Source organism: Zonotrichia leucophrys, chromosome 1 (assembly GCF_028769735.1).
Source record: "Zonotrichia leucophrys gambelii isolate GWCS_2022_RI chromosome 1, RI_Zleu_2.0, whole genome shotgun sequence".
NCBI classification, from domain to species: Eukaryota; Metazoa; Chordata; class Aves; order Passeriformes; family Passerellidae; genus Zonotrichia; species Zonotrichia leucophrys.
The window spans coordinates 75,033,812-75,055,514 of NC_088169.1; the positions used below are offsets into that span (position 1 = coordinate 75,033,812).

At 40.0% G+C, this 21,703-nt stretch overlaps 1 protein-coding gene across 9 annotated transcripts in view; it reads right to left on the reverse strand.

Moving 5' to 3' along the window:
• Positions 1-1,032: 1,032 nt before the first annotated feature.
• Positions 1,033-21,703, reverse strand: part of GRIA4 (glutamate ionotropic receptor AMPA type subunit 4) — a 216,376-nt gene continuing 195,705 nt past the window's right edge. The window contains exons 14-17 of one of the 9 annotated variants that reach the window (XM_064718379.1): positions 11,065-11,179; positions 8,699-8,833; positions 7,193-7,375; positions 2,031-2,170 (exon numbers count right to left, since the gene is read on the reverse strand). In XM_064718379.1, coding sequence (XP_064574449.1) covers positions 7,241-7,375; positions 8,699-8,833; positions 11,065-11,179 — 385 coding nt within the window. In that variant the 3' untranslated portion in view covers positions 2,031-2,170; positions 7,193-7,240. Of the gene's footprint in view, positions 2,171-7,192; positions 7,376-8,585; positions 8,834-11,064; positions 11,180-18,158; positions 18,274-21,703 lie in introns of those variants that run through there. The other 8 variants (XM_064718375.1, XM_064718367.1, XM_064718359.1 and 5 more) reach the window with 8 other exon arrangements.

A 21,703-nucleotide genomic window follows, 5' to 3' on the forward strand; every position in this document is an offset into this window, starting at 1 on the left:
CTGGAAGGATTTAGGCTCTTGTTGCTGTGGTTCGACCATCTGATATTTTAAGGTCTACTTTCAGAGGAATTCATTCACTCACATTCTCTATTTCTCCCCAGTAGCTATAAAGGGTCTCTACAGAGCATTTGGGGCAAGAAACTCGTATTTATATTGTTGCTATCTGGAGTGAAACTGAGCCCTGCTTTGCAACTCTGATTGTCTGTGCCAGACAGCAAGAGCATCAGCTCAGCAGTGTCTGGTTGCTGTTTTTGGCAGTAGCTGGGGCTTGGTCCTTGCTGGGCAGCTTTTGGCTCCAGCCAGGGCCTGCTCTCCTCCCCACGAGAACCCTGAGGGCTGAGAGAAGCCCCAGCACCAGGCTCCGGAGATAAGTAAGCCATTGGAACATGGCCCCTCATGGGCCTGGGGAATTCAGGAGTTATGATCACTCCAAGTCTGAATTCATTTGCAGTCTGGGCTCTGGCATGTGGCTGTTACTCTGCTGGACACACTCTGGATTTGGACACCACTGCCAGGCCTTGTGAGGCCCAGGAGAATGACCATCACAGAACAGATTTGCTGCAATTTTGCACCTACAGATATGCCTGCTCCTGTTCACATCTGGATTTTATTCAAATAGTCTTTCCCAGGCATGCCACTTGACAGGCTGGGGGATGAAAACTGGGGCTCCTGGACACCCAGCAGGCTGCAGCCATCATCTATCACATCAGTCTCAAGGACTGTCATTTGTATTTCCTTGCTCCCTGGCATCTCTGTCCCTGACCTACCCAGAGGACAAACACTACCACTAAATGGTTCCCTAACACTTCAGGAAGGTGTTTATGACTAGTATTAAAATACATTATGAATAACCAGGACAATTCTTTAGCTGCTCAGAGTCCTTCGTCCCTATTTAAGTCCCTTAAAAGCACTTTGGAAATGTGCAGGGCTCAGACTGACTGACAAGATTCTGAATCCTGTTGTAAGAAATGAACGGCCCTTTTCTATTTTCCAGGTGGCATCCCTAATGATCAGAAAACAACTCAAGCTCTGTCAATATTATAAGAACAATTGTTGTTTTATTCTTTTTGGTGGGTACAAAAACCACAGTTTCTTACACAGAACAAGATTATAAATAATATCTGTAACATGAGTGACCCGTAGTCTCTTTTGATTCTACACTGCAGACTGATGAAGTACTCTAAACATTTTATCATTTTGTTTCTTGTATTAGACAGATGCAAATCTGTGGAACACGGAATGATGGAACAGAATGAAGGTAACAGCAAACAAGAGGATGACCAACAACTTTTATAAAAAAAAATTCTCTGAATTTTATTACAGTGATGGCATTTTATATCAATTATTGCAATGATTTTTCCCTAAGATGGTTAGAAAAAAGAATTGTGTTGTCCTCTACTGAATTTACATCAGTTAAAAAGCAAGCATGTTTCAATATTTCTCTTTTTCCAAAGAAAATGTAAATAATTTCTTTATTTTTTTTTTCACAGGATTTACATATTTATTATTTTTTATCACAGTTTAGTGATTGATTTCTACAGCTGAACAGCTGAGTATTCTTCCATTGTATATATTGATGTTCTGGAGACACAGGTTAGCATGTTCATTGACTTCTATAGCTATTTTTCTCTCTTTGTCAAGACAAAGACCAAAATGGTGTCCTTTCTGAGCATGTTCTTCACAGTTTAATGCGCTAAATTGGCAAGTCTTATTAGTTTTAAGTCCACTCAAGTGAAATTTGTTGCTGTTAATACACCCTTCCCAGCCCCCTCCCCCCAACAAAACTAAATTATGAATTTTCCTGATATAAAATCTGAGTTTGGGTTTCCGAGCTGAGCTCATGCACACATTGTTGCTGATGATGTCTGGCGCATTTGGACGTACTTCCCTTTCTCAGCCAAATTATCAGTTCATCAATGACACTCCCATGTCGTTACAGTCTGTGCTGTGTTCCCATCAGTCACCAACACAGTTTGATTAAGGCACTCAATTAATTTTTTGGTTTTTATGGTAGGTCCGATGCAATTACAGCCAATCCTGAACTTTGTCTAATTGCAGTTCCGGTGTGCACGGCCTTCGGGCAGTCGGGAGTCAACACGCGCCCGTTCTCTCCCACGCTCCCCGTGATGGATAATCTGGCTTTGTTTCTTATGGCTTCAGAAAAGGTAAGCTGGGTTTGAAGGAAAAGCAGAAGAGAGGAGAGTGTTATAATGTTTCTGTCCTTCAACCAGCCAGGACACAGCAAACACCAAAATATTAAATTTTAGACATCTGCATTTTTTCATGTTAACGTTAAATATAGAAATAGTAATCATCAGAAATATAATACACAGCACTCAAGTCTACTGGGGAAAAAAGACTAGCAATTCTGAGGATCAATTTCATAACAATAAATTGTTACTGATTTAAATGTAAAGTCTGAATTTGATAATGAAATTAACTGAAGAGGTAATACCTTCATCTAAACTGCTTCAAACTAAATTTAAATACAGTGAGAAGACCTTTTGGAACCTGAAAGCATTAGCATCTGTGAATGAAGTCATGCACAGGTGTTTATAGGCTTTGACCTTCAACTAGGAATGCCAGGATTAAACATAACTACTGAAAATTGTGTAGAAATTGCAATAACTGTATCAGCTATCTGGCAATTCCGTCATTCAAATCTAAAGAAATTATTACTTATTTTCACATCGGAAATATTTAGTATCAGGAAATCTGAGAACTGTCCTCAAATCTCTTTCATATATATATATATATTTTTTTTCCCCTACAATTAGAGAAAGTGATAACTTTCAAAGAAAATGTAATTTATTGAGAGAAAATGCAGTTTTATACAGTTTTCTACATTATGTATAAATTTCCCATAGGAAGGTTTACGTTTTTGTTCCTTACAAATCTTTCGTTTCATCTAAATCAGAACGAAATATCTTGTTTAGGAACTAAATTACTCAAGCAAAAAATCTGGATTTGTTAAAGGATTTATAGTTATGCCATCTAACTTTAGACATCAAAAAATCAGTAGCTAAATATAAAAATCCAATAAGGCTATCTCAAGTGATTATAAAAAAAAAGCCAAGATGACTAGTTTAAAATAAATGATTTCCAGATTACTAAAATTAGGGTAAGTGCCTAAGGTAAAAAAATGCAACAAAGCATCCAAACTATAGTACATTAAAAGAGATTTCAGAGATAATCATGTTAAGATATTAATTAGTGGGGAAATCTGATTTCTAGTCAGGAGAAGTTATGTAAATGCAGGGATGCAGTCTGAAATACTAATTGGGAAGAAAGGCAGATAGGAGCATTCACATAGGAGCAAAAGGATAACAAACACCATAAAGTCATTTTGTTTGCTTTTTTACTAATCTCTGCATTTTGAACTTTATCCCTCTGAGCCCAGTTTCTCCTTCTGAGGTAGCACTGAAATCCTGAGCTGCTGTTTGATATGTGGAGTTTATTTTATATATGAGCATGCAGGGATGAGGATGAGCCCTTAAAACTCCAGAACATTTCCACTGCTTCTGGTGCACTTCTGTGGAAATGCACCAGTCTAATATTGCACTGTTATCAGTAGCTGCTTCAAAAAGTTGTCAGAAATACAGTGGCTGTTTGTGGCACAGTCAGAGCTTGGATTTAAAAGCAGCTTTCCAAACCAATTTCTCTAAACACTTCAGCCCTCAAAAGCACCCAAATTCAGGAAAAGGCCTCAGCTTTCAGAGGGCATTATGGCATCCCCCTTATTCTGCAAAACCTTGGCTTTGGTAAAGGACATCCTTTGAAACCTTTCCCTGCCACCACTGCACTTTGTGACAGGGACTGTTACCAAACATATCTTCATCTAAAACAACACCCAGATACAAAATGTGTGGCAGAGGTGATGACAAAGTGGGGAACTGGGCCTATACATTACCAAGAACTTCCAACTACTTCCCAGCAGCAAATAAGAATCTCTGCATTTGCAAAGCACAGACACAATGCAGTGTGGTACAGATCCACATGGTGCATGTCCTGAGTCCCTGCAAATGGGTACTGGTAACTGCAGAAGTGCAGAGAACATATTCTGATCAATGGCAACAGAAAAACTAAAGGTGCTTTAGTGTGGGAGAGGGATGAGAGTCCAAACCAGATTAGAAAGCAAACTTGGGTGGAAAGGGACAGCTTGCTCCAGATAGGTTACATTTCCCAGAAAGTCACAACTGTCTACCAGAGTCTCTCCAGCACACCCATTGGCTATCTGTTCATGGCAATTCAGAGCTTCCCACTGGGAAATCTGAGTCAGAGCACTCAGATTTGTATGGCATATACAAGTTCTATGTAACTGTGCTAGCTCAGTCTAAATAACTTTCTGGCCATTGACAACACACTCAGGACAAAAAGACAATAAAAGGGATTTGGGATAAATAAAAACGATTAAAAAAAAGGAGAACAACATTTTCTCAGCAGCCTTCCACAAAAGAACAGAAAAGCTGCAAGGAAATAACTCTTGTCCTCAGTTAAACACTAATAACAGCTCAGCAACACACCACAGGACAACTCAGACACAAAGCCAGGAGGAGCAGGTCAAACTTGTACTTGGGACAGTGCCATAAAGCCAAGTAAACAGGTAGGTGTCTGCTCTGTGTTTTAAACTATGCTATAGGTAACAAGCCAGGCTAGTACTCTGCTTGACTGTGCTGCTACAACTTCAGATTTCTGGCCTGGATGCAGAAACAGTTTCAGGAGTGGCTGGGATAAGAGGGAAAAGTCTCGGTATTTACTGCGAATATTGCGCAAACCGTGAAAGCCTCCTTTCAGTAAGTGTATGCAATTAATAGTGATAATGTATTTTATAATTTGCCATTAGTTTTGATTAGATTAGTTGTGAAATTAATCATGTGAAAACACTGACTGCCCTGTTCCTAGAGGGGAAATGGGAATTTTGGAAGATGATATCCTCAGTCTGTGTAATACAAATATCCTAGCCTGTGTCGGCTCTTTTGTTGTTTATGCTCCTCTAGTACTTGGGTCACATGGAGGTGGCTTTGGCAGAAATACCTAAGATGAACTTTTAATGTATCTTTCTCTCTTGACTATGAAATTGGAAGTATGCAAAATAAGTACATTACATACTTACTGAGCCATCCTGTAGCACTTCACCTTTTTTTGTAGTTAATTGTAATAGTGATGTTTTCCATTGCTTTTTGTTGTTTTGCAATTAGTTTCATTCATTAGTTATAAACAACAGCATGGGATGGGAGAGCAAGAGAAGGCAGCTGAGCTGGAAGCTGGTTCCTGAGGCTCATGGTACTCTAAGAAGGCCATGGAGAGGTTGTGGTGGAGGCTGGCTGGATACTGGAACAACCCCTTCCAAAGCCTGTGGGTTTGGGGTGAGGAACTCAGCACGGCTTTGCATTAGAGCAGATGGACAGAAGGATGTTAAGCTCCTCTCTGCTCTCGCTATCAGCTCTACATGTACACTTAAGGGCTTAATACTAATGGAAAAACTGCTGCCCGGAGGAGGAGGAAAAGATTGTTCCCTCCTTAAAGCAAACTTTCTTCCCTCTCTTCAGCAGATGCAACTGCCTGCCAGTGCTTCTGAAAGTCTTTATCCCACACATATAGACTAATCCATTACTATATAGGCCAGTCCACACATACAGACTAGCCCTTCATTTTCATTTTCAGCTGCCTTGCAGGAAAGGTGAATTTCCCTGAGATAACTCACGTTTAACTGTATGAAACTAAAATAAAAATCAGGGCAATGAATATTAATTTTCAGGAGGGTTATTTAAGTTATTTTATATTAGTTTAAAACATATACCATTAAAACTATTTGATGTTAGCTTAAAAAGTCAGATATGTTGGTTACTCATGCAGGTTAGACCACCAGACATCTTTCCATATTAGCGAGTTTTAATTCCAATACGATCTCTTTACTCCTTGGATAAAAAAACCCAAAAAACCATATAAAAGTTTTCAAAATGTGTAAGACAGACATATTTCTACGGAAATATGTGCAGCCCATCGTGGGCTCTGTAATGCTGCCAGCTAAACAGGGGTTTGTGACTAGCATGTGCATGAACAGATGGCATAGTCCCCCTGTGCAGTGTGGCCAGGAGAGGATGACTGGGCCTTGGCAGTCTCCCACATATCACTATAAACATTTTTATAAGAACTTCACTTGAAATTTCTCAATTTCATGTAAATATTATGCCAAATAAGCAGAAAGAAGAATTTCAGAAGTCTGTAAGTATTTGTTCAAAATCATAGTGGTTTTTTTGTGAATTTTTAAAGTCTGTGCCCTAAAATGTTAATTATCAGAAGTTTTGACTGACCCAAAAATGAATTTTCAGTTAAATAAAATGCAACATTTTTGTATCTTTTTTGTACTGTTGAAAGTATATTTTGTCCAGTAGGAATTCATCTTTGTGATACAATAAGTCCCACAAAAATCCAGATTTTAGAGTAAGGTACTTAAGATCTTTTCTTTAAATACAAAACTCAGTTAGCTTTATATTTTTAATTATAAGAAAACACTAAGACTAAAAAAATTTTGCAACTATAATCAGTGTCAGTTGCAATGAAATAACAGAACTGGGTGGCAACTGCGGGGATTTTCAAGTCATGCCATGTTTAGCACGCTCAGCCAATTGGGATCAGGTCAGTATTTGAAAGAAAGCTTAATTTTTTTGTTTCCTTTTTTTAAGACTGTATTTTGAATGCATTGCACTCTGTAAACTTGATAAGGAATATGTTTTCTGGGATTCTTACTTTTATACCAGCCTGGGGACACTTTCAGTGAGGACATCACTAAATAATTTAAAGGAAAAAAACACCCTTCACCTGCATTTGGCACAATGACGTGCACAGGAGTACTTCTTTTCAAGACCCTTATTACTGACAGAAGGGAGTGGACTTGGGAGATTAATATTAGCATCTGAAAGTCCTGTGTTGCAGTTCACAGTAATGAACAATGGTCTACACTCTTGGAGTTCCCTTGGCACATAGCATGCCTCACATTTTCTCTAGTGAACAAAATGCATAGCTAACACTTTCTTTTTTTTTTAACATGGGGAAATTGGCAGCTCTACTGCAATTAGAATACACCCAGGGTCATGACTCTTTGTAGAACAAGGAAGAAAAGAAAAGCCCAGAGAAGTTTGTAGGGGACAGTTTCCCAGCCAGCCCCCTCCCTCGCGCCCCGAGAACCCACCTATTCCTCGCAGCGCTCCAGCTACCATGCTCACACAGCATTCTCTGCTCACTCTGTGTTTGCTCTGTACTGAATGGTGCGGTACTGAACGGGCTGTGCCTTTAGGCTGTAAGCTCCTCGGGACAGGGACCTGTTGTGTGTCTGGCACACTTCACCTACTGTACAGCGCCGCCTACTCCAGCGCTATACAAATAATAAATAAAAAATAATAAGTGCATCTCCAGTTGTTTCCTACAAGCTTTTTTTTTCCTAAGTGGCAACATCAGTATAAGTATTAATCTCATTTCCCTACATTTGTGTTTTCTACTTCCACTATATAGGGATGGCTCAGGAAAATGTAGCTGAAGATAGTTGTTAACAGAGGAGACATGTGGCTTGCTGTTTGCAAGGGCAAGGGAGCTCTAGCATGGCAGGGTAGGTGCTAGCTGCATGTTCACTTATACAGCAGCCAGCATAGCTTGGGAGCTACGTAAAAGTTATATTTAGAAGCTCAATTTGCTGCTGCATGCCATTTCCAAAGGTCATGGAGTTGATTTGTCTAATTAGTTGGCAAGATACTCACTGTACGGATGAGAGCAAGTACATTAGTAAACCATCCCTGCACACCTACTCAGGGGAGCTGTGCAGGATGCAGCTCAGCAGCATCAGCACTCCAGCCTCCAAAATCACTGCATGAATGTCTAAAATACACTAGTCTTGACCTAGGTTAAGGGGTTTGTTACTGAAAGCTGAGGGTTATAATCAAGGTCTATCCCCTGGTTAGTGACTCTCAGACTATTACAGTGGGCAAAAGTTGACCTGAAGCAGGATATTGTGGGGAGAAAAAAAAAAAAGCCACACAATTAGCATAAAACATGTATCAAAGGGAGGGTGAAGGCACAGGGAGGGGAGGAGGGAGAGAAGGTAGAACAACATTTAGACTTCTTGTAACAGTGCCTTTTCTTTCATTAGGTTAACTATGGTTCAGTGATATTGCCTATCCTAAATCTTGGTTACAGATAGGGCCAACATTGAATAATAGAGGCTTGCAGCAATTTGTCTCTAGTAGAGTGCAAACCTTTCGGAAAACAGACTTTCCAATCAAGTACTTAAAAACTGGCCCTCTGGATATATACTTTCTTATTTAAAACAGTTGTCACTTCTCAACTGATTTGACAACTTTGAATTGTTCAAAATATATTTTTCATGTTAAAAATTCCTTGCAATGCAGATGTCTATTAGCAACATAGAATAATGTACTGTACATCTGCAGCCAAAAGAACTGAACCACTTTGCACTGAAGTTTTCCAAAATATAAAGCTCTGTTCAGAAGCAAGCACCACTAGACAGACATGTCACAACACTGCGTTACAAGATGCATCACCCACTCGCTGTAGTAGGCCCTAAGTCCTACCCCTAAATTTTAATACTTTCGGTTCCATATACGTTGTAACCTTCTCTATAAGTTGCTAAATTCTGGGTATTCTGCGAGGAAGTTGGGTTAAAAGTCTGTGCACTCTTTGCCACCTTCATTCGTTTCGCCTCTGCCCTGGACTTGTAACAGAACTCTATCAAAGCCACCAGCATTGCCAAGCCCAAGCCTCCAACCAGAATGTAGAAGACTCCAGCAACGTTGCTGAGACTCAAGGCACTCGTCTTGTCCTGGGAAAACAGAAGTGACACAGTTAACCCTGGAAAATGGATCCCAAGAAGCACAAAACACACATTAAAACATTAAAATAGACAAGTAACAATGTTTAGCTGAAATTTAATGACAGTTGTTTACATACTTTAGCAAAATTTGACCTATCTGGATCTACAAAATATATTTTAAACAACTAGTTTTCCCGGTTGGCATAAAAAAAATTATTCTAAGTATATTGCCAACATATCAGGATGTCATTGCTTACTGCAAAGCATTACCTCCATTACATGGAGAATTGAACAATGACATGTCTAGCTCTATTTAGGAGACATTTCAGCACTGATACGAAACTGCATTTATATAAAGCTCTTCAGGAGCCTGGGAATCCAGAAATCCATTTTATATCAGACAAGACTCTGCTTGATCTTTACAAAAACCAGTAATTGTACTTGTGATAGACATTGCTGTTAATTTAAAAGATCCAGACTGAGCTTCTGATATTTAAATGACAGGCAAAAATAACATGTGAGGCTTCTTTCTTTGAACAAACACTTCCTTTGAAAGTGCACACTGTACCACACACATTGTGATATATTTGCCTCTTACCTATTCTTGTATTTTGTTTTATTTTACTATAGATACAGTTCTGGAACATGCCCATGGACGACTAAGCTCAGTAATAGTATACTTCTAAATACCAATTTCTGCAATTTAACACATTTTTCATAATTTAAAGTAAGGATTTTCTTTAGCAAAGAATTATATATTCATCATTTTACAATCACCTTCTTGGCTGTATTGTAGTAAATAACTGTTCTACATTTCTCTATACTTCACTGCTTAGTTATGAATCACATTTTTTGGACTTGAAATCCGTGTGCTTTTTCAGCATAGTTCTCAAGGAATTCTCTCAGGATTGACTTCATATGCTACATCGTGTGCCTTAAAATACTTATAAAGCTTTATTCTTATGCAGACTATATAATCTTTAGCTAAAGTAAGGAGAGAATTTAAATTCTGATTTTAATCTCTATGAAATTTTAACTTATGTAGACTGCAAAAAAATTGGATGTTTAATTTAAAGAGGCACTATTCATTGTGCAACCAGTAGATTAGCACAGTTAAGGTTCCCATGGGCGTACAGAGGTGATTGGGGCTTATACCTGGGTTCTGCTTTGTCTGTGCCTTTTTAGATGGCTAGGAAGAGCCTAAGTATCTTGGAGATGACTGTCCCTCTGGTGGCAATTGCTAACATGGTGCTTGCAAACAAGGAGGAGGCAGGACTGAGAAAGACCTGCCCTGATGTAGGTGGTGGGTTGAGGCTTTCTCAGCTGTTATTTACAGATACTTTGTCATCCTCTTAAATGGTTTTCACTCCTTTTTTTCAAAGCACTTGCCAGAAAAAGTGAAATGTGTTGAAAGCTTCTTTCCCACACTAATTTTATCAAGGTAAGTCTGGAGACATGCAGGCAGCAAGCACTCAGTGCCTGTCATTCTTTCATTTTAGCTGTGGCTGCAGAGGCTGGCATGGAGTCAGGTAATGTGAAGAAATGTCAGCCTCCTCAAATACAGGGCTGGCACTGACTGGGGTGTTTCCCAGCCATCAGAAAATACCCAGTTCTGGGTCTGTCCCTATAAAGAAAATGAACTGTCAGTTCTCTGGAGCTGACAGGATTCCTGTTTGGGTATGGACTAGGATAAACACTGGAAGCTGAAAAAACTATTAACTGCCGAAGCCTTTCACTTCAAAGCTCAAGTTAAGTTTTCCTTGGCCCTCGAGGAGCCAAGGACATCCCCAAATGACACAAGACACCACCTTCCTGGCCAGCAATGAAAGGCAATCCTTCCTGCTAGCATTTCTTCTTCTTCTCAGAAAACTGCTGAGGTAGGCCAGCTCCTAAAGAAGGTGTAAAGAGTATTTCCTAAGCAGTCAATGGGAAAAGTCCATACCCTCCAAGCAGGAAGGAAACAGCTAATCCAGGCTGCCTCTTCCAAACCCAAAAATCTGCTTTGTATTTCTTCAAGAGATGCTCTGAATATGTGGGATGATGTCTGGTGATTTGTATTACTGAAGACTTTAAAATGCAATAGTGCTTCCTTAAATTAAAGCGTGACCGCCATCAAGATGGGCCAAAGTTGATTCATTCTGTGTCTACAGCTGCTTATTTTATTTCTATGTCATTTTGTTTATTACTTCCTCTACTGCTTTGTGAACACGATAGTTAGGTCCCGAACTGTAGCGACTGACCTTACTTCCAGAGTCCTTGGGTCCACATTCACCTTTATCGTACCACCATTTGTTTTTCAGCTTGTCTAAGACGCCTGCCTCACTGAGTTTCAAAACGGCAAGGTTTACAGGAGTTCTTCACGTGGAAAATAACATAAATAACATTATATATGTTATTTTATGTTATTCAAGTAAAACTACATAGAATCGCATTGCAAAGTGACAGAGCAGAGGCCACAGTGGGTGCTATGTCATGTACTGTTGGCCCAGGTTTAGAGACAGACATAAGACCGGGACCTGCTCCATCGCTTTAGGTAACAGGCACATACTGCTGGGGAAGATTTGTAAATAAATAGTATGCAATTACTGTGAACCCAAAACTATTGGCTTACACACATTAACAACAAACCCTTCAGAGATATTTGTAAGACAACTGCATATGCGACTTAAGAAACGTTAATTTGTGTTTCTTGCTTTCAATCTATTTTTAGTTTGGATGCATACAAACTAATAATATGATTTGGCCATAGGTATTTCATTTACTGCCCTCAAAATTATCCTGGCAAGAAAAGAAGATGCTTCCTGCAGTGTGCTGCCCATAAACATTTGGCACAGGCCTGTAATAGGAGGTCTGCACGCAAATAACTTGGGGGGAGAGCTGCAAAGATCCCCTTATCCTCGCCTAAGAAGGACAGCGAGTCTTCCATTTTAATTTCCCATTTCAACATTATTTTAAAATTCAAAGTTTTTCCTTAAATCTCACATTTTCATGTCAATATTTCAAGGGTCCCAGGCTGATGATAAATTTCTATATGGAATAGATATTTTTACTGGTGGTATTTGCTGTGGGTGATGTAACAGAGTTTAATATTGAAATGAAACCTAATCCATAGCCTCAGAATCATGAAATGCTATAGGTTTACAGTGAAGTTGCTTAAACTTATAATAATCTCTGAATCCCTGAATAATCTCAGGGTACTGTGGTAATGCCCCACTTCATCCAGATCTATCACTATATGTTTTAAAAATGTATTAAATTATTAACAGACTTATTTTATGTACTTTTCACTTCAAATTGTTGGCCAATTCTTAATGGAATTATGTGGTAGGCATATGGATATCTATTTATGTGCAGGTGTGCATGCAGATACAATATATATCAGAGAAGCAGGGAAATAAACAGAAATGACATGTGATAGATAGCCTTCTGGTGATGTTAAATGATATGATCCTGTCTATGCCAGCAGATTTCTATGGGAAAATTTATCTCCCATATTATGCCGTAATTCATTCCTTACTTAAACGTTAACTTACGGATTCAAGGCTTAATTAATAAATAACCAGTGCAAACATTAATTAGTCTAGTGTAACTGAACCTACTAAAATAGTTTGCATTTAAGAGGCAAGGGGCTTATTGCACTCTATAACTGGCTTAACTGGAAATTCCCAAATGCTTATGTATTAATATATTTGTGCAGGTTTGTATATAGCTATTTAATACACAAGTAACAGCTTCTGAGCCTTGTATGCTATTCTTAACTCTAGGGACCCTGCCTCTCCATACATTCTAATTACTCTTTCTATATGTACCTAAAATGGGGGAATTCACCTCATCTCAATATTTGCACCCCTAAATTATGCCCCAAGCTTCATCTGTCTGTCCAGACCTCCCTGCAGTTAATGGGAAAAGGTAGGTACCTGCAAGTGGTGTGGGCATTGATACCAATATTAACAAAGGATGATGTTGAGATGCCTGTCTCTTCATTTATTGCTGAGGAAGCCTTGGTGCCTTGGAGAAATTTTTGACAGCCACAGTTGGGTGAGAGGATTTCCCAGGAACTCTCAAGTAATTACTCTAACTAAAGGAAAACCTTCATCCACTTTCCAAGTCCCACACATTTAATTCATATGCAATACTCTACTTCTAGAAACAAAAATGCCCATTTTTTTGCTCTTTTCCAGTATTCAAACTTAAATTTTGCCTTAAGGCTTCTGGCAGCAGGCTGTGCAGGTTGACAGTGGAACATGAGAGTCCCACAGCTGTGAAATGAGTGGGCTTGGGGTGCTGGCAAGTTGCGTGTCAACATGATCCTCTGCTGGCTTCTAGTACAAGCACAAAATAATTAATATTATTTGAATAGCCATCATCTGTAACATGTAATGCTCTGTCACTGAGCCACATTCCCATGCTCCTAAATTCTGTCAGGGGAACAGGGCTGGTTATGACAAAGGTAAGGAGACATATAGGTACTGTTCTCCACTGGAAAATCAGAAGCCTATGGAGTTGTTGCACATTAAACGGATCAAACTGATAACTAGGAATAGATATGAACTATCAAGGCCACCAGCAAGGTAGGAAGAAGTTAGAAAGCAGATGCCTCCATGTCCTATTCTGCTTTTTTTTCTTTTCCCCAGGACTAACACTTTAGGCATTTAAAAGCTGAAACAGGCTGGGGATTTTTTCTTTTTTCCAACTGTAGTTCATTTAATGTCATCCTTTCTGCATTGTCTCTGCAAGGAAGCTCTCAGGATTTCCTTTGGGAAAAACAATCAATTTCACACTTTAAATTGCCATGTTGTCCTCAGTTTCTAAGCGACCTCAATGGCAATGATCAGCAGAGGAAGTTTCCATTTTCACTGGGATGCAGCAGTGATGTGACTGATGCCAGGCCCTTGTTTCTCCTTTCCATGAATTTTGGTGGAAAACTTTCTGAATGCAGGCCCTGCTGAAGCTCAAGAAAGCCTGCCCTTGGCCCCTCTCCTCCTTGCCTGCCTGAACAAGGCTCTGTGACATTTCCTTCATATCTGCCCTCAGACTGTCACAGCTGTGATGAGGGAAAAGCATTCTAAGAAAAAAACCTTAAAATTATATATTACAATATTTTAAAATATTTTACACCTTCAAAACAGGATTTCTGTCCTAATTTAAATCAGTCATCTGAGATGGGAAATGTGCATGGTCCAATATAAGAAGCGCAGACTAAGGGGCTGCAGAGTGGAAAAGGAAGATGTTTTGATTATATTTTTCAGAGTCACAGCATATATGCACCTCTTTGCAATCACAGTAATTAATTGCAGGTGTTGTGATTTTTAATGTATTTTAGGTTTTTATTTTGTTTCTTTGTTTCATTTTCAGTAGGAGATTTTCAACAGGGAGATGCATGTCCAGATCACCTTGGCTCGTGGACCAAGTCACTTATTTTGACCATGTCAGTCACAAACTCAGAGACTACAATTTCTTACTAGATTGCTTGCACAATCAGTTGGTGAATAGTCCCACTGATATTAAAGGGGATAGAAACAAAAAAAAATTGGTATGGTTTGCTGTATGTGAACAAGAGGAATGTACTGAAGTCACATAAAGGGGATAAATTCAGCATTTATAATTAAATCTCCCATTAAATTCAGTATTGTATTCTTATTATGGCAGTGGAAAGTGACTATAGATTTGGGTCTTGTTCAATTGCTTAGTGATTCCTGAATTACTAATGTTGGGCTAAGTCTTCAAATAGAGTACAGTGGCACAGTTTGTGAAAATCAAGTCTAGTTTTTTCCAATGTACAGCTGCTGAGAATCTCTGTTGTTGTATATAAAGAGAATCCAGCTACCTCAAGTTCATGTAAAGATAATATGTGAGAAATAATAATTAAAATTACCCTTTATCTATGGAGAAGAAATTGCCCCACATAGCAATAGAGGAAAACTGCTGTGTGACAACACAGGAAACTCTGCTCTGCACCCATGTGCCAAAGTCAGTGTTGGCACAGCCTGACCTGGGCACAGGGACACTGGTTTTCTAACTTCTCATCATGTTCTCAGCCCTTCTACCTCCTCTCTTGGCTTCTTACTCATTTCCTCCTATCCTGTCATCAATCACTTGCTGTTGAAAGGGCCGTTTTTCAAGAGCCTCAGGCTGGATCTTGAGCCAGCAACATCAGCAAAATCAGGGTGCTTTAAAATGGTATTAATGAAGTTCTGAGCTAGCTGTGTTCAGGACAACAAATGGCCAATTATAACATTTAAATCACAATACTAAGTGATTCTGAAACAAATATAGAATTCTGAGAGACAAGGATTTTAAAAAATGCAATCATGGATATATTTTAGGAGCATTTTCATTAGCCACTCATGGCTGAGCCATTAAGTGTAAGGTCAGACTTACAGCTGACTGAAAAAAACATGGGCCACCGTGTTCTCCTGCAGGCTGCCAGCGGAGACTGGGAAGAATCTCCATCAGCACAGCTTCTGTCCACTCACATTTTATACAAACAATGGAGCAAAGTGGCAGAAACTGTGTTTCAGTACCTTCCTGTGCACCACATGAGATGATGGCATACAGTTAGGATCTGAGGTAATACTTTCAAAAACACTCCAATGACTTGAGGAACTCACTTTTATCTTCAATCATGAACCAATTAATCAGATCACTAAACCACAGGTGGCTCACACAGGGCAGCTTTCTGAACTGCCTTTCTGAATTTTGGAAGATTGTCCCTTAAAGGGAACAATAAATGGGGAGGCTAGAGGTGACCTTTTAACAGCAGAGAATGGAGGTAGGAGACATTCTGATTTACAGAGCAATACAGACCTGTGGAGAACAGCTGAACTCTCTGGAAGCTCCCTCATTTCTGTGGTCCTCTGTGCTATCATGAAGGGATATTGTGGGTCTACACATTCATATTCTGAATAATGAATCTCAAATAGTAACAGCACAGTTATCAGTTTAGCTTCAGGTGCTGTATTTCTTTCAAGAGAAGAGGAGTTTCGTATTCTCATTCATGAGGTGACAAAGCCCTGCAATTTAAACTGGAGCTGCTAAAAAAAGCTTCTTTTTAAATTTGTACAATAAAAGAAGTATTCTTAACCTTCTTAAGAAGGTAAGAACTTAGTTCAGGACTTGTTGGCAGTTATCAGGTTTACTAAGGTAATGCATAGTGTCCTGGTTATTCCAGTAATGATAATTTGCTAGCAGAAAAGAAATCAAATACATAGAGTTTCATTACTTCAGTAGAAAGGGTTTTGACTTCAATTGATCAAGAGTGTTTCTGAGCAAGGAAATGAATTGTACAGATGATAAATGGCTAAGTTACCCTTTGGGGAATCAGCCTGGCTGTAGTTTATCACCCAGGATCAGATGCAGCTGCAATGCAGACTTTGAGAAGCGTGGGATGCCTGCTCACCTGCATGATGTGATGTGCTTGGTTCCACCAAATGTGGGCAGTGTGGGCACATGACAGACCTGGAGCTTCCCAGGACCACTGGTACTGCCTACTCACCCAGCTGTGCCTGGGAAAAACTGTGGCAAGAAACAAGCCCAATGCCAGATAAACGCTCATGGCAGGCTGTGTATAGTCCCAGAACCAGGGGTTGAGCTCCATCATGTTCTCCATCCTTTGCTAACACTGTCCTGCCCACCACACTGCATCTGTGTCACCTACTGCTTATTTCCACTGGCAATGTGTTCCTTCCTTCCTCCTGCATTCACAGCTCCTCTGTTTCTCCATGAACCACACTCTTTGCCCTTCTTTCCTACTTTTCCCCCCCAACTCCTTTTTCTGTCACTTTCTACCACACCAAACTTGCTCCTTCAGCACTTCCAGACATTTCCCTGGTGAAGCCCTGTGTGTCCCTCCACCATGAGCTGCTCCCTTTTCCCTGCTTCATGACTCCCAGCACCTGTGGCTGGTAATTAGGGAAAGTAAGTTAAAAAACATCCTTAGTTTTCTATCTAACTTTCATCTCACTTTGCAACTACTGCAGGTTTATGAGGAGGATATTCTAAGAAAATTTAAGTATTTTATTGATTTTATCCTCTGCCTGTGATATTAAAACATAATAAATAAATACTCCTCCCCCAGTAATGCAAAAGCTCAGGCTTGAGTAGAGGTAAGTTCTACTGGGTCTAATATATCTGAACATTTTGGAAGAGAAAATAGAGACCATTTTTGAAACTGTGACTGCTGGCAAGCAGAGCGGTGTGGGGAAAAATAGGTAGAGCAGCAGGATTGCAGGCAAAGTGAAGAGGATTAGGAGACCAGTTCTGGGTGAGTGCAGAACAGCCCAAGGGATGGTCCCTGAGGCCAGGACACAGCACAAAAGAGCAAAAGGACTAAAGAGGGAGAGAAAATAGTAAGAAAAAATATATGTAGGCAACTGTAAAGAAAGCTACATAAGCTGTGTATGACAAATCAGTCAAATTTAATCATCTGTATCTGACTAGCTCTGTGCCTGCACAACTACCTGTGAAGCATTCTCTAATATATTGTTCACACACAAGCACATAAATAAATATTATTACATGCTGCCTGGAACAGAAGGAGTATATTTAATACCTCGATTTTCCCCCACTTCACTGTCTTCCACATTTTTGCTTCTTTTCAGCACCAGGCAGTTTCTCAAACAAAGCTGTGAGGCAGCAAGGAAGAACTGGTACTGGCCATATGGAAGACAGGGGAATGCAGTAAGAATATGAAGCTGTTAGCACCTCAGCCTAGCATGCAGCCTAAAATTCCTGTCTGATAAATTCTGGCAAATTATGCCTAGGGAACCACCATGGATTTCAGTTTGCTGGAAAGATATCAGAAAATGTCAGGATGAAGATATTTGATCTGAAATTTGTCTTCCTGTTTTGAATACTTGTGAAAACTGTAGTTTGTACCAGTATTGTTTGTGTCAACAATGGATCCCTGAGCCTGGACCATACATTAAATTACCCTTCAGAGATAGTCACACTGATTTTTTTTCCCCTTTTCCTCTAATGTCACTGAAAAATATTTTTAGTAGTACCATATAATAGGAAAAAAGTCTTAGCTGGTGAGCAGGCTTCAGAAGGTATTTAACAAGCTTGGAAAAGGCTCACCATAATTTCAGAAGATGCATGTTTCTGAAAACTGGTGACGGATCTCACCCCAGAGACCATTTATGAGTTTCCCTTGGGGTGCTTAAACAAATGCAAATATTTTTGCTTTGACAGTAATTGCATACACCTCGGTTTCAGCTGCAGAACCAGCAGTGCTGTGCTACTGGTGAAGCTGTTTGGTGGCAGGTGAGACCCCAGCAGATGCACCAATTACTTCACATACTGTTTACCCGCTTTTGGTGACATTGAGGCTAACCTTGGAGTCACCTCCCCCGCTGCCACATTCTCCTTTGTCGTACCACCATTTGTTTTTCAATTTGTCCAAGAGGCCTTGTTCATTCAGTTTTAAAACTGCGAGGTTAACAGCATTTCTTGAAACGATAAAACATATTTTGTAAGAAACTGCACAGCTGTTAAGATGTTAGAAGGAATGAGGACTTAAGCTGTTTATAAGCTTGATCCACACACTAAATAAACCTCTCATTTCCATATTTCAAAGCCCTTGGCAGCACAAATAATTGTGGTTACTTCCAAATGTGAAAAATGTGTTTCCAGTTCTAGAAACGATTTTCAGAACAGCTTGGATTTTAATGCAAAAATTCTATCAACCAACCCAAACTATTTTTGCAAAATGATGATAAAACTCTGTCTGGAATTAAAAATGATTTACACAGATTTATTTGAATCTATATTTAAAGTGTGGGCCCAGGCTGTTTTTTCAAGCAGATGAGAAAATATATCCCCATGTACTAAAGAGGCAAGATCTAGACTGCCTGTGCTAGATGCTGCCAGTCGCAGTGTCACTGCAGTTCTGACATGTAGCACTTCTGACTGATCCTGCATGAGCTAAGGATTAGGGCTCCAGGAACAGGCTGTGGGAGGAAGGGGACTAACAGCTCACACACTGACAAAGATGCTGTCCAAGCCAGTCAATAGAAAGCACTGTACAAAAGTGCTCAGAGGCCTGTCTGTCTGTCTGAAGCCCTGCTGCTGGCACATCTGTGTGTATGGGATGCAGGCTCTAGGGTCCTGCTCCCTTTGCACATTAGAGGCTTGGCTGAAAGGCAGCACATGGGGTCTACCTTAGTGCCATGACTCTAGGGACTGCCCTGCTCTTCTGGGAGAGCACCCTGTGTCCCAGCCCAAAGAGCACCTGAGGAATGAGAAGGAAGGTGGTGATGAAGGGTGTCTATGCTAGGGAAACGTCGCCAAACTGAAGTTCAAGCACTGCTGGAAGAGGAAAGCCAGCCAGTTAGTTAAGTGCTGAGAGACAAGAAGGTTTTTTGGACATCCTGAGGACCCAAGATACAAAGAGATTTTTTGGACATCCTGAGAACTTTTCTCTGGAGAGTTTACACATGTTATGCTACCACTGGATGAAAAAAAAAATCCTGCTTTGCTAGCAACACAGTGGCATGGGCACAACAGACTGAAAGGGGTTCTGTGAGCCTGGTGTCCTCCATATCATGTTTAAATGCTCTTTTTTTCAGATGAGAGAGACTTTGGATCTGTGCAGGCAGAGGGGCACTGCCAACATGAAGGTTAAAGCACAGAACCACTGCTTCTGTAGGAATTCAAGGCTGCTGGAATTGTACTGGAATTCAGCCACGAACTAGGACACAGCTGGTCCTAGGATGCAGTTTCTTCTGTGTCAGAGGTGCCCCTTTAGGTGTCCAGAGCATCAGGACTGGATGGCAGCAGTGTGACAGTATAGACCACCATACAAACCTGAATGTAAGGTGTTTGGATTTATGATAGTGACTATAGCCACTATATAACATTTTAAAATCAGTTGATAACTAATCTGCCAAGGTATTTATGCAGTCTTCATGATCTCCAAAGGAAACTTTGCCCTTGTTTAAGTGTACAGCTTCCTATCTGTATTATTACTAAGACCCTAAAGAGTCACATACCCTAATGATACACAACTACATCAGTATCAGTAAAATTGCATATTCGTATTTTTATGTCCAGATGTTCCTAGTGCATCCATGCCTATGAGAAATGTACACTCTCTCTGACGGGTGTCTGCCCAGGCTATTGTGGGGCTCTGCAGAGGCACGTGGAGCAGTGGCACAGTTCATCTCCAAAGTATTTGAGAGGTGTCAGTAGCTTACCTACTGCTCTTTGGGGATGATATGGGGTTGAGAAAGATGGAGTTTCTCTCTCTGAATTTGTTTAATGCTCTCAAGATCTGTCTGTCAGGACTGAGTGGGATATGACAAGAACTATGACTGTCAATAACATTCTCACTTCAACAACGAGAGGATGCAACACCTTCAAAGCACTCAGAGAAGGGCCAGGAAGTGATCCTTTGGCAGCAGAGTTCTATCAAATCATACGGCACTAGAAGACACTGGGTTTGTGATTCAGCCTCTCTAGAGGTGGCTGATCTCTCATCTCTGGGGGTCCTTTCTGGTCTTGGAATGTAAATTTTTTCTCTTATTAAGAGAGGTATCTTCCTGGCAGCCAGGTTCAGATAATGGTACTTCATAGCTCATGGAGAGCCCTTTACTACTCTGGCCCATCTGTGGGACAAATGTCAGCTTCAGGGCAAACTTTTACTGTCTTCTGGTAACAGCTTTTCATAAAGCTCCTCCTGGATGAAAGACAGGTCCTTGCTGGCTGGTCATGAAGTTTGGAAACTACTTGTGTGTAGATCTGATGTTCCTTAACTTCGCTGCAGTTAGACTTACATGAGATTTTCAACAGAGATAAAGGAATTGCTTGTCTGTCCCTGAAAGTGAAAGTGAGAACTGCAGACTGTAGTGGGAGTGATAACAGACTGCTCTTGGTGGATAAATCTTTAAGGGAAATTTAGCAGCCAGGCTGACAAATGCAATTTTGTGTAAGTGCTGTAATTATGGCTCACACTCCAGAGGGAGAAAAGCAATTGCAAAATTGGAATGAAATTGTTCATTTGTCCCTTTTGTTCTTGGAAGCAATTGCTTTTGAATCAGTCATATTTACTACAGACTTTCCATACTCAGCTTTCATTACAAAGCCTGTGCTTTCAGTCTGTTTGCCCCTTCAGAAATGTAACTGTGTGGCCAGCCTTGCCACTTAACAGAGAGATTTCCAGTACACTAAATATAAATGTTACCTTTTTAAGGACATGGGGACTGGGCCATACATGAAAAATGATCCTGGAAACACATTTCTTTGATGCTGAACAACATTATTTATTCTGAAAATTGCTTAGATATATATCTGGAGCTTTCTGTCTACAAAGTCAATGTCAAAACTCCTTCTCGCTTCAACAGGATCCAAACCAAGGTCTAATTTAATGTTGCTATGTTGAATTGTCACAGTGGGCAGCAATAACACGAGCAGCTGCTTTGACAGTTCTACAGATGCAGGCAGGAGTGATCACTCCCATGAAAAATGAAATGTATCTCAAGGAATATCACTAACTCTCAATTCAACAAGCCACTTAATCTCGGTCTGATTTTAAAGCAGATGGGAAGCCCTATCAATCTGTCTATCTGAAAAAATCATCTTCAAACTATTTCCTCTGAGCTGTAGTCTCTCAAGTGTGAACATTAAAGCTCACCAGATTAGACAAAGTCCTTATGCTAATGTTCTTAGAAAGGGTTTTTCTTTTCAATCTTTATCTTATTTTGGGTGAAGATGTTAGTTGATAATTTACAACTTCTTTTTCAAGTTAGTCTACTTACACCTTTCACTTGGATTCCAAGTGAATTGAATTAAAAGCAACTAGGTGATGTCTTTGACAACTAACATAAGCTTTCATGTTTAATTTTCATGTTGAAGGGAAAGAGCTTTCTCACTTGCCAAATG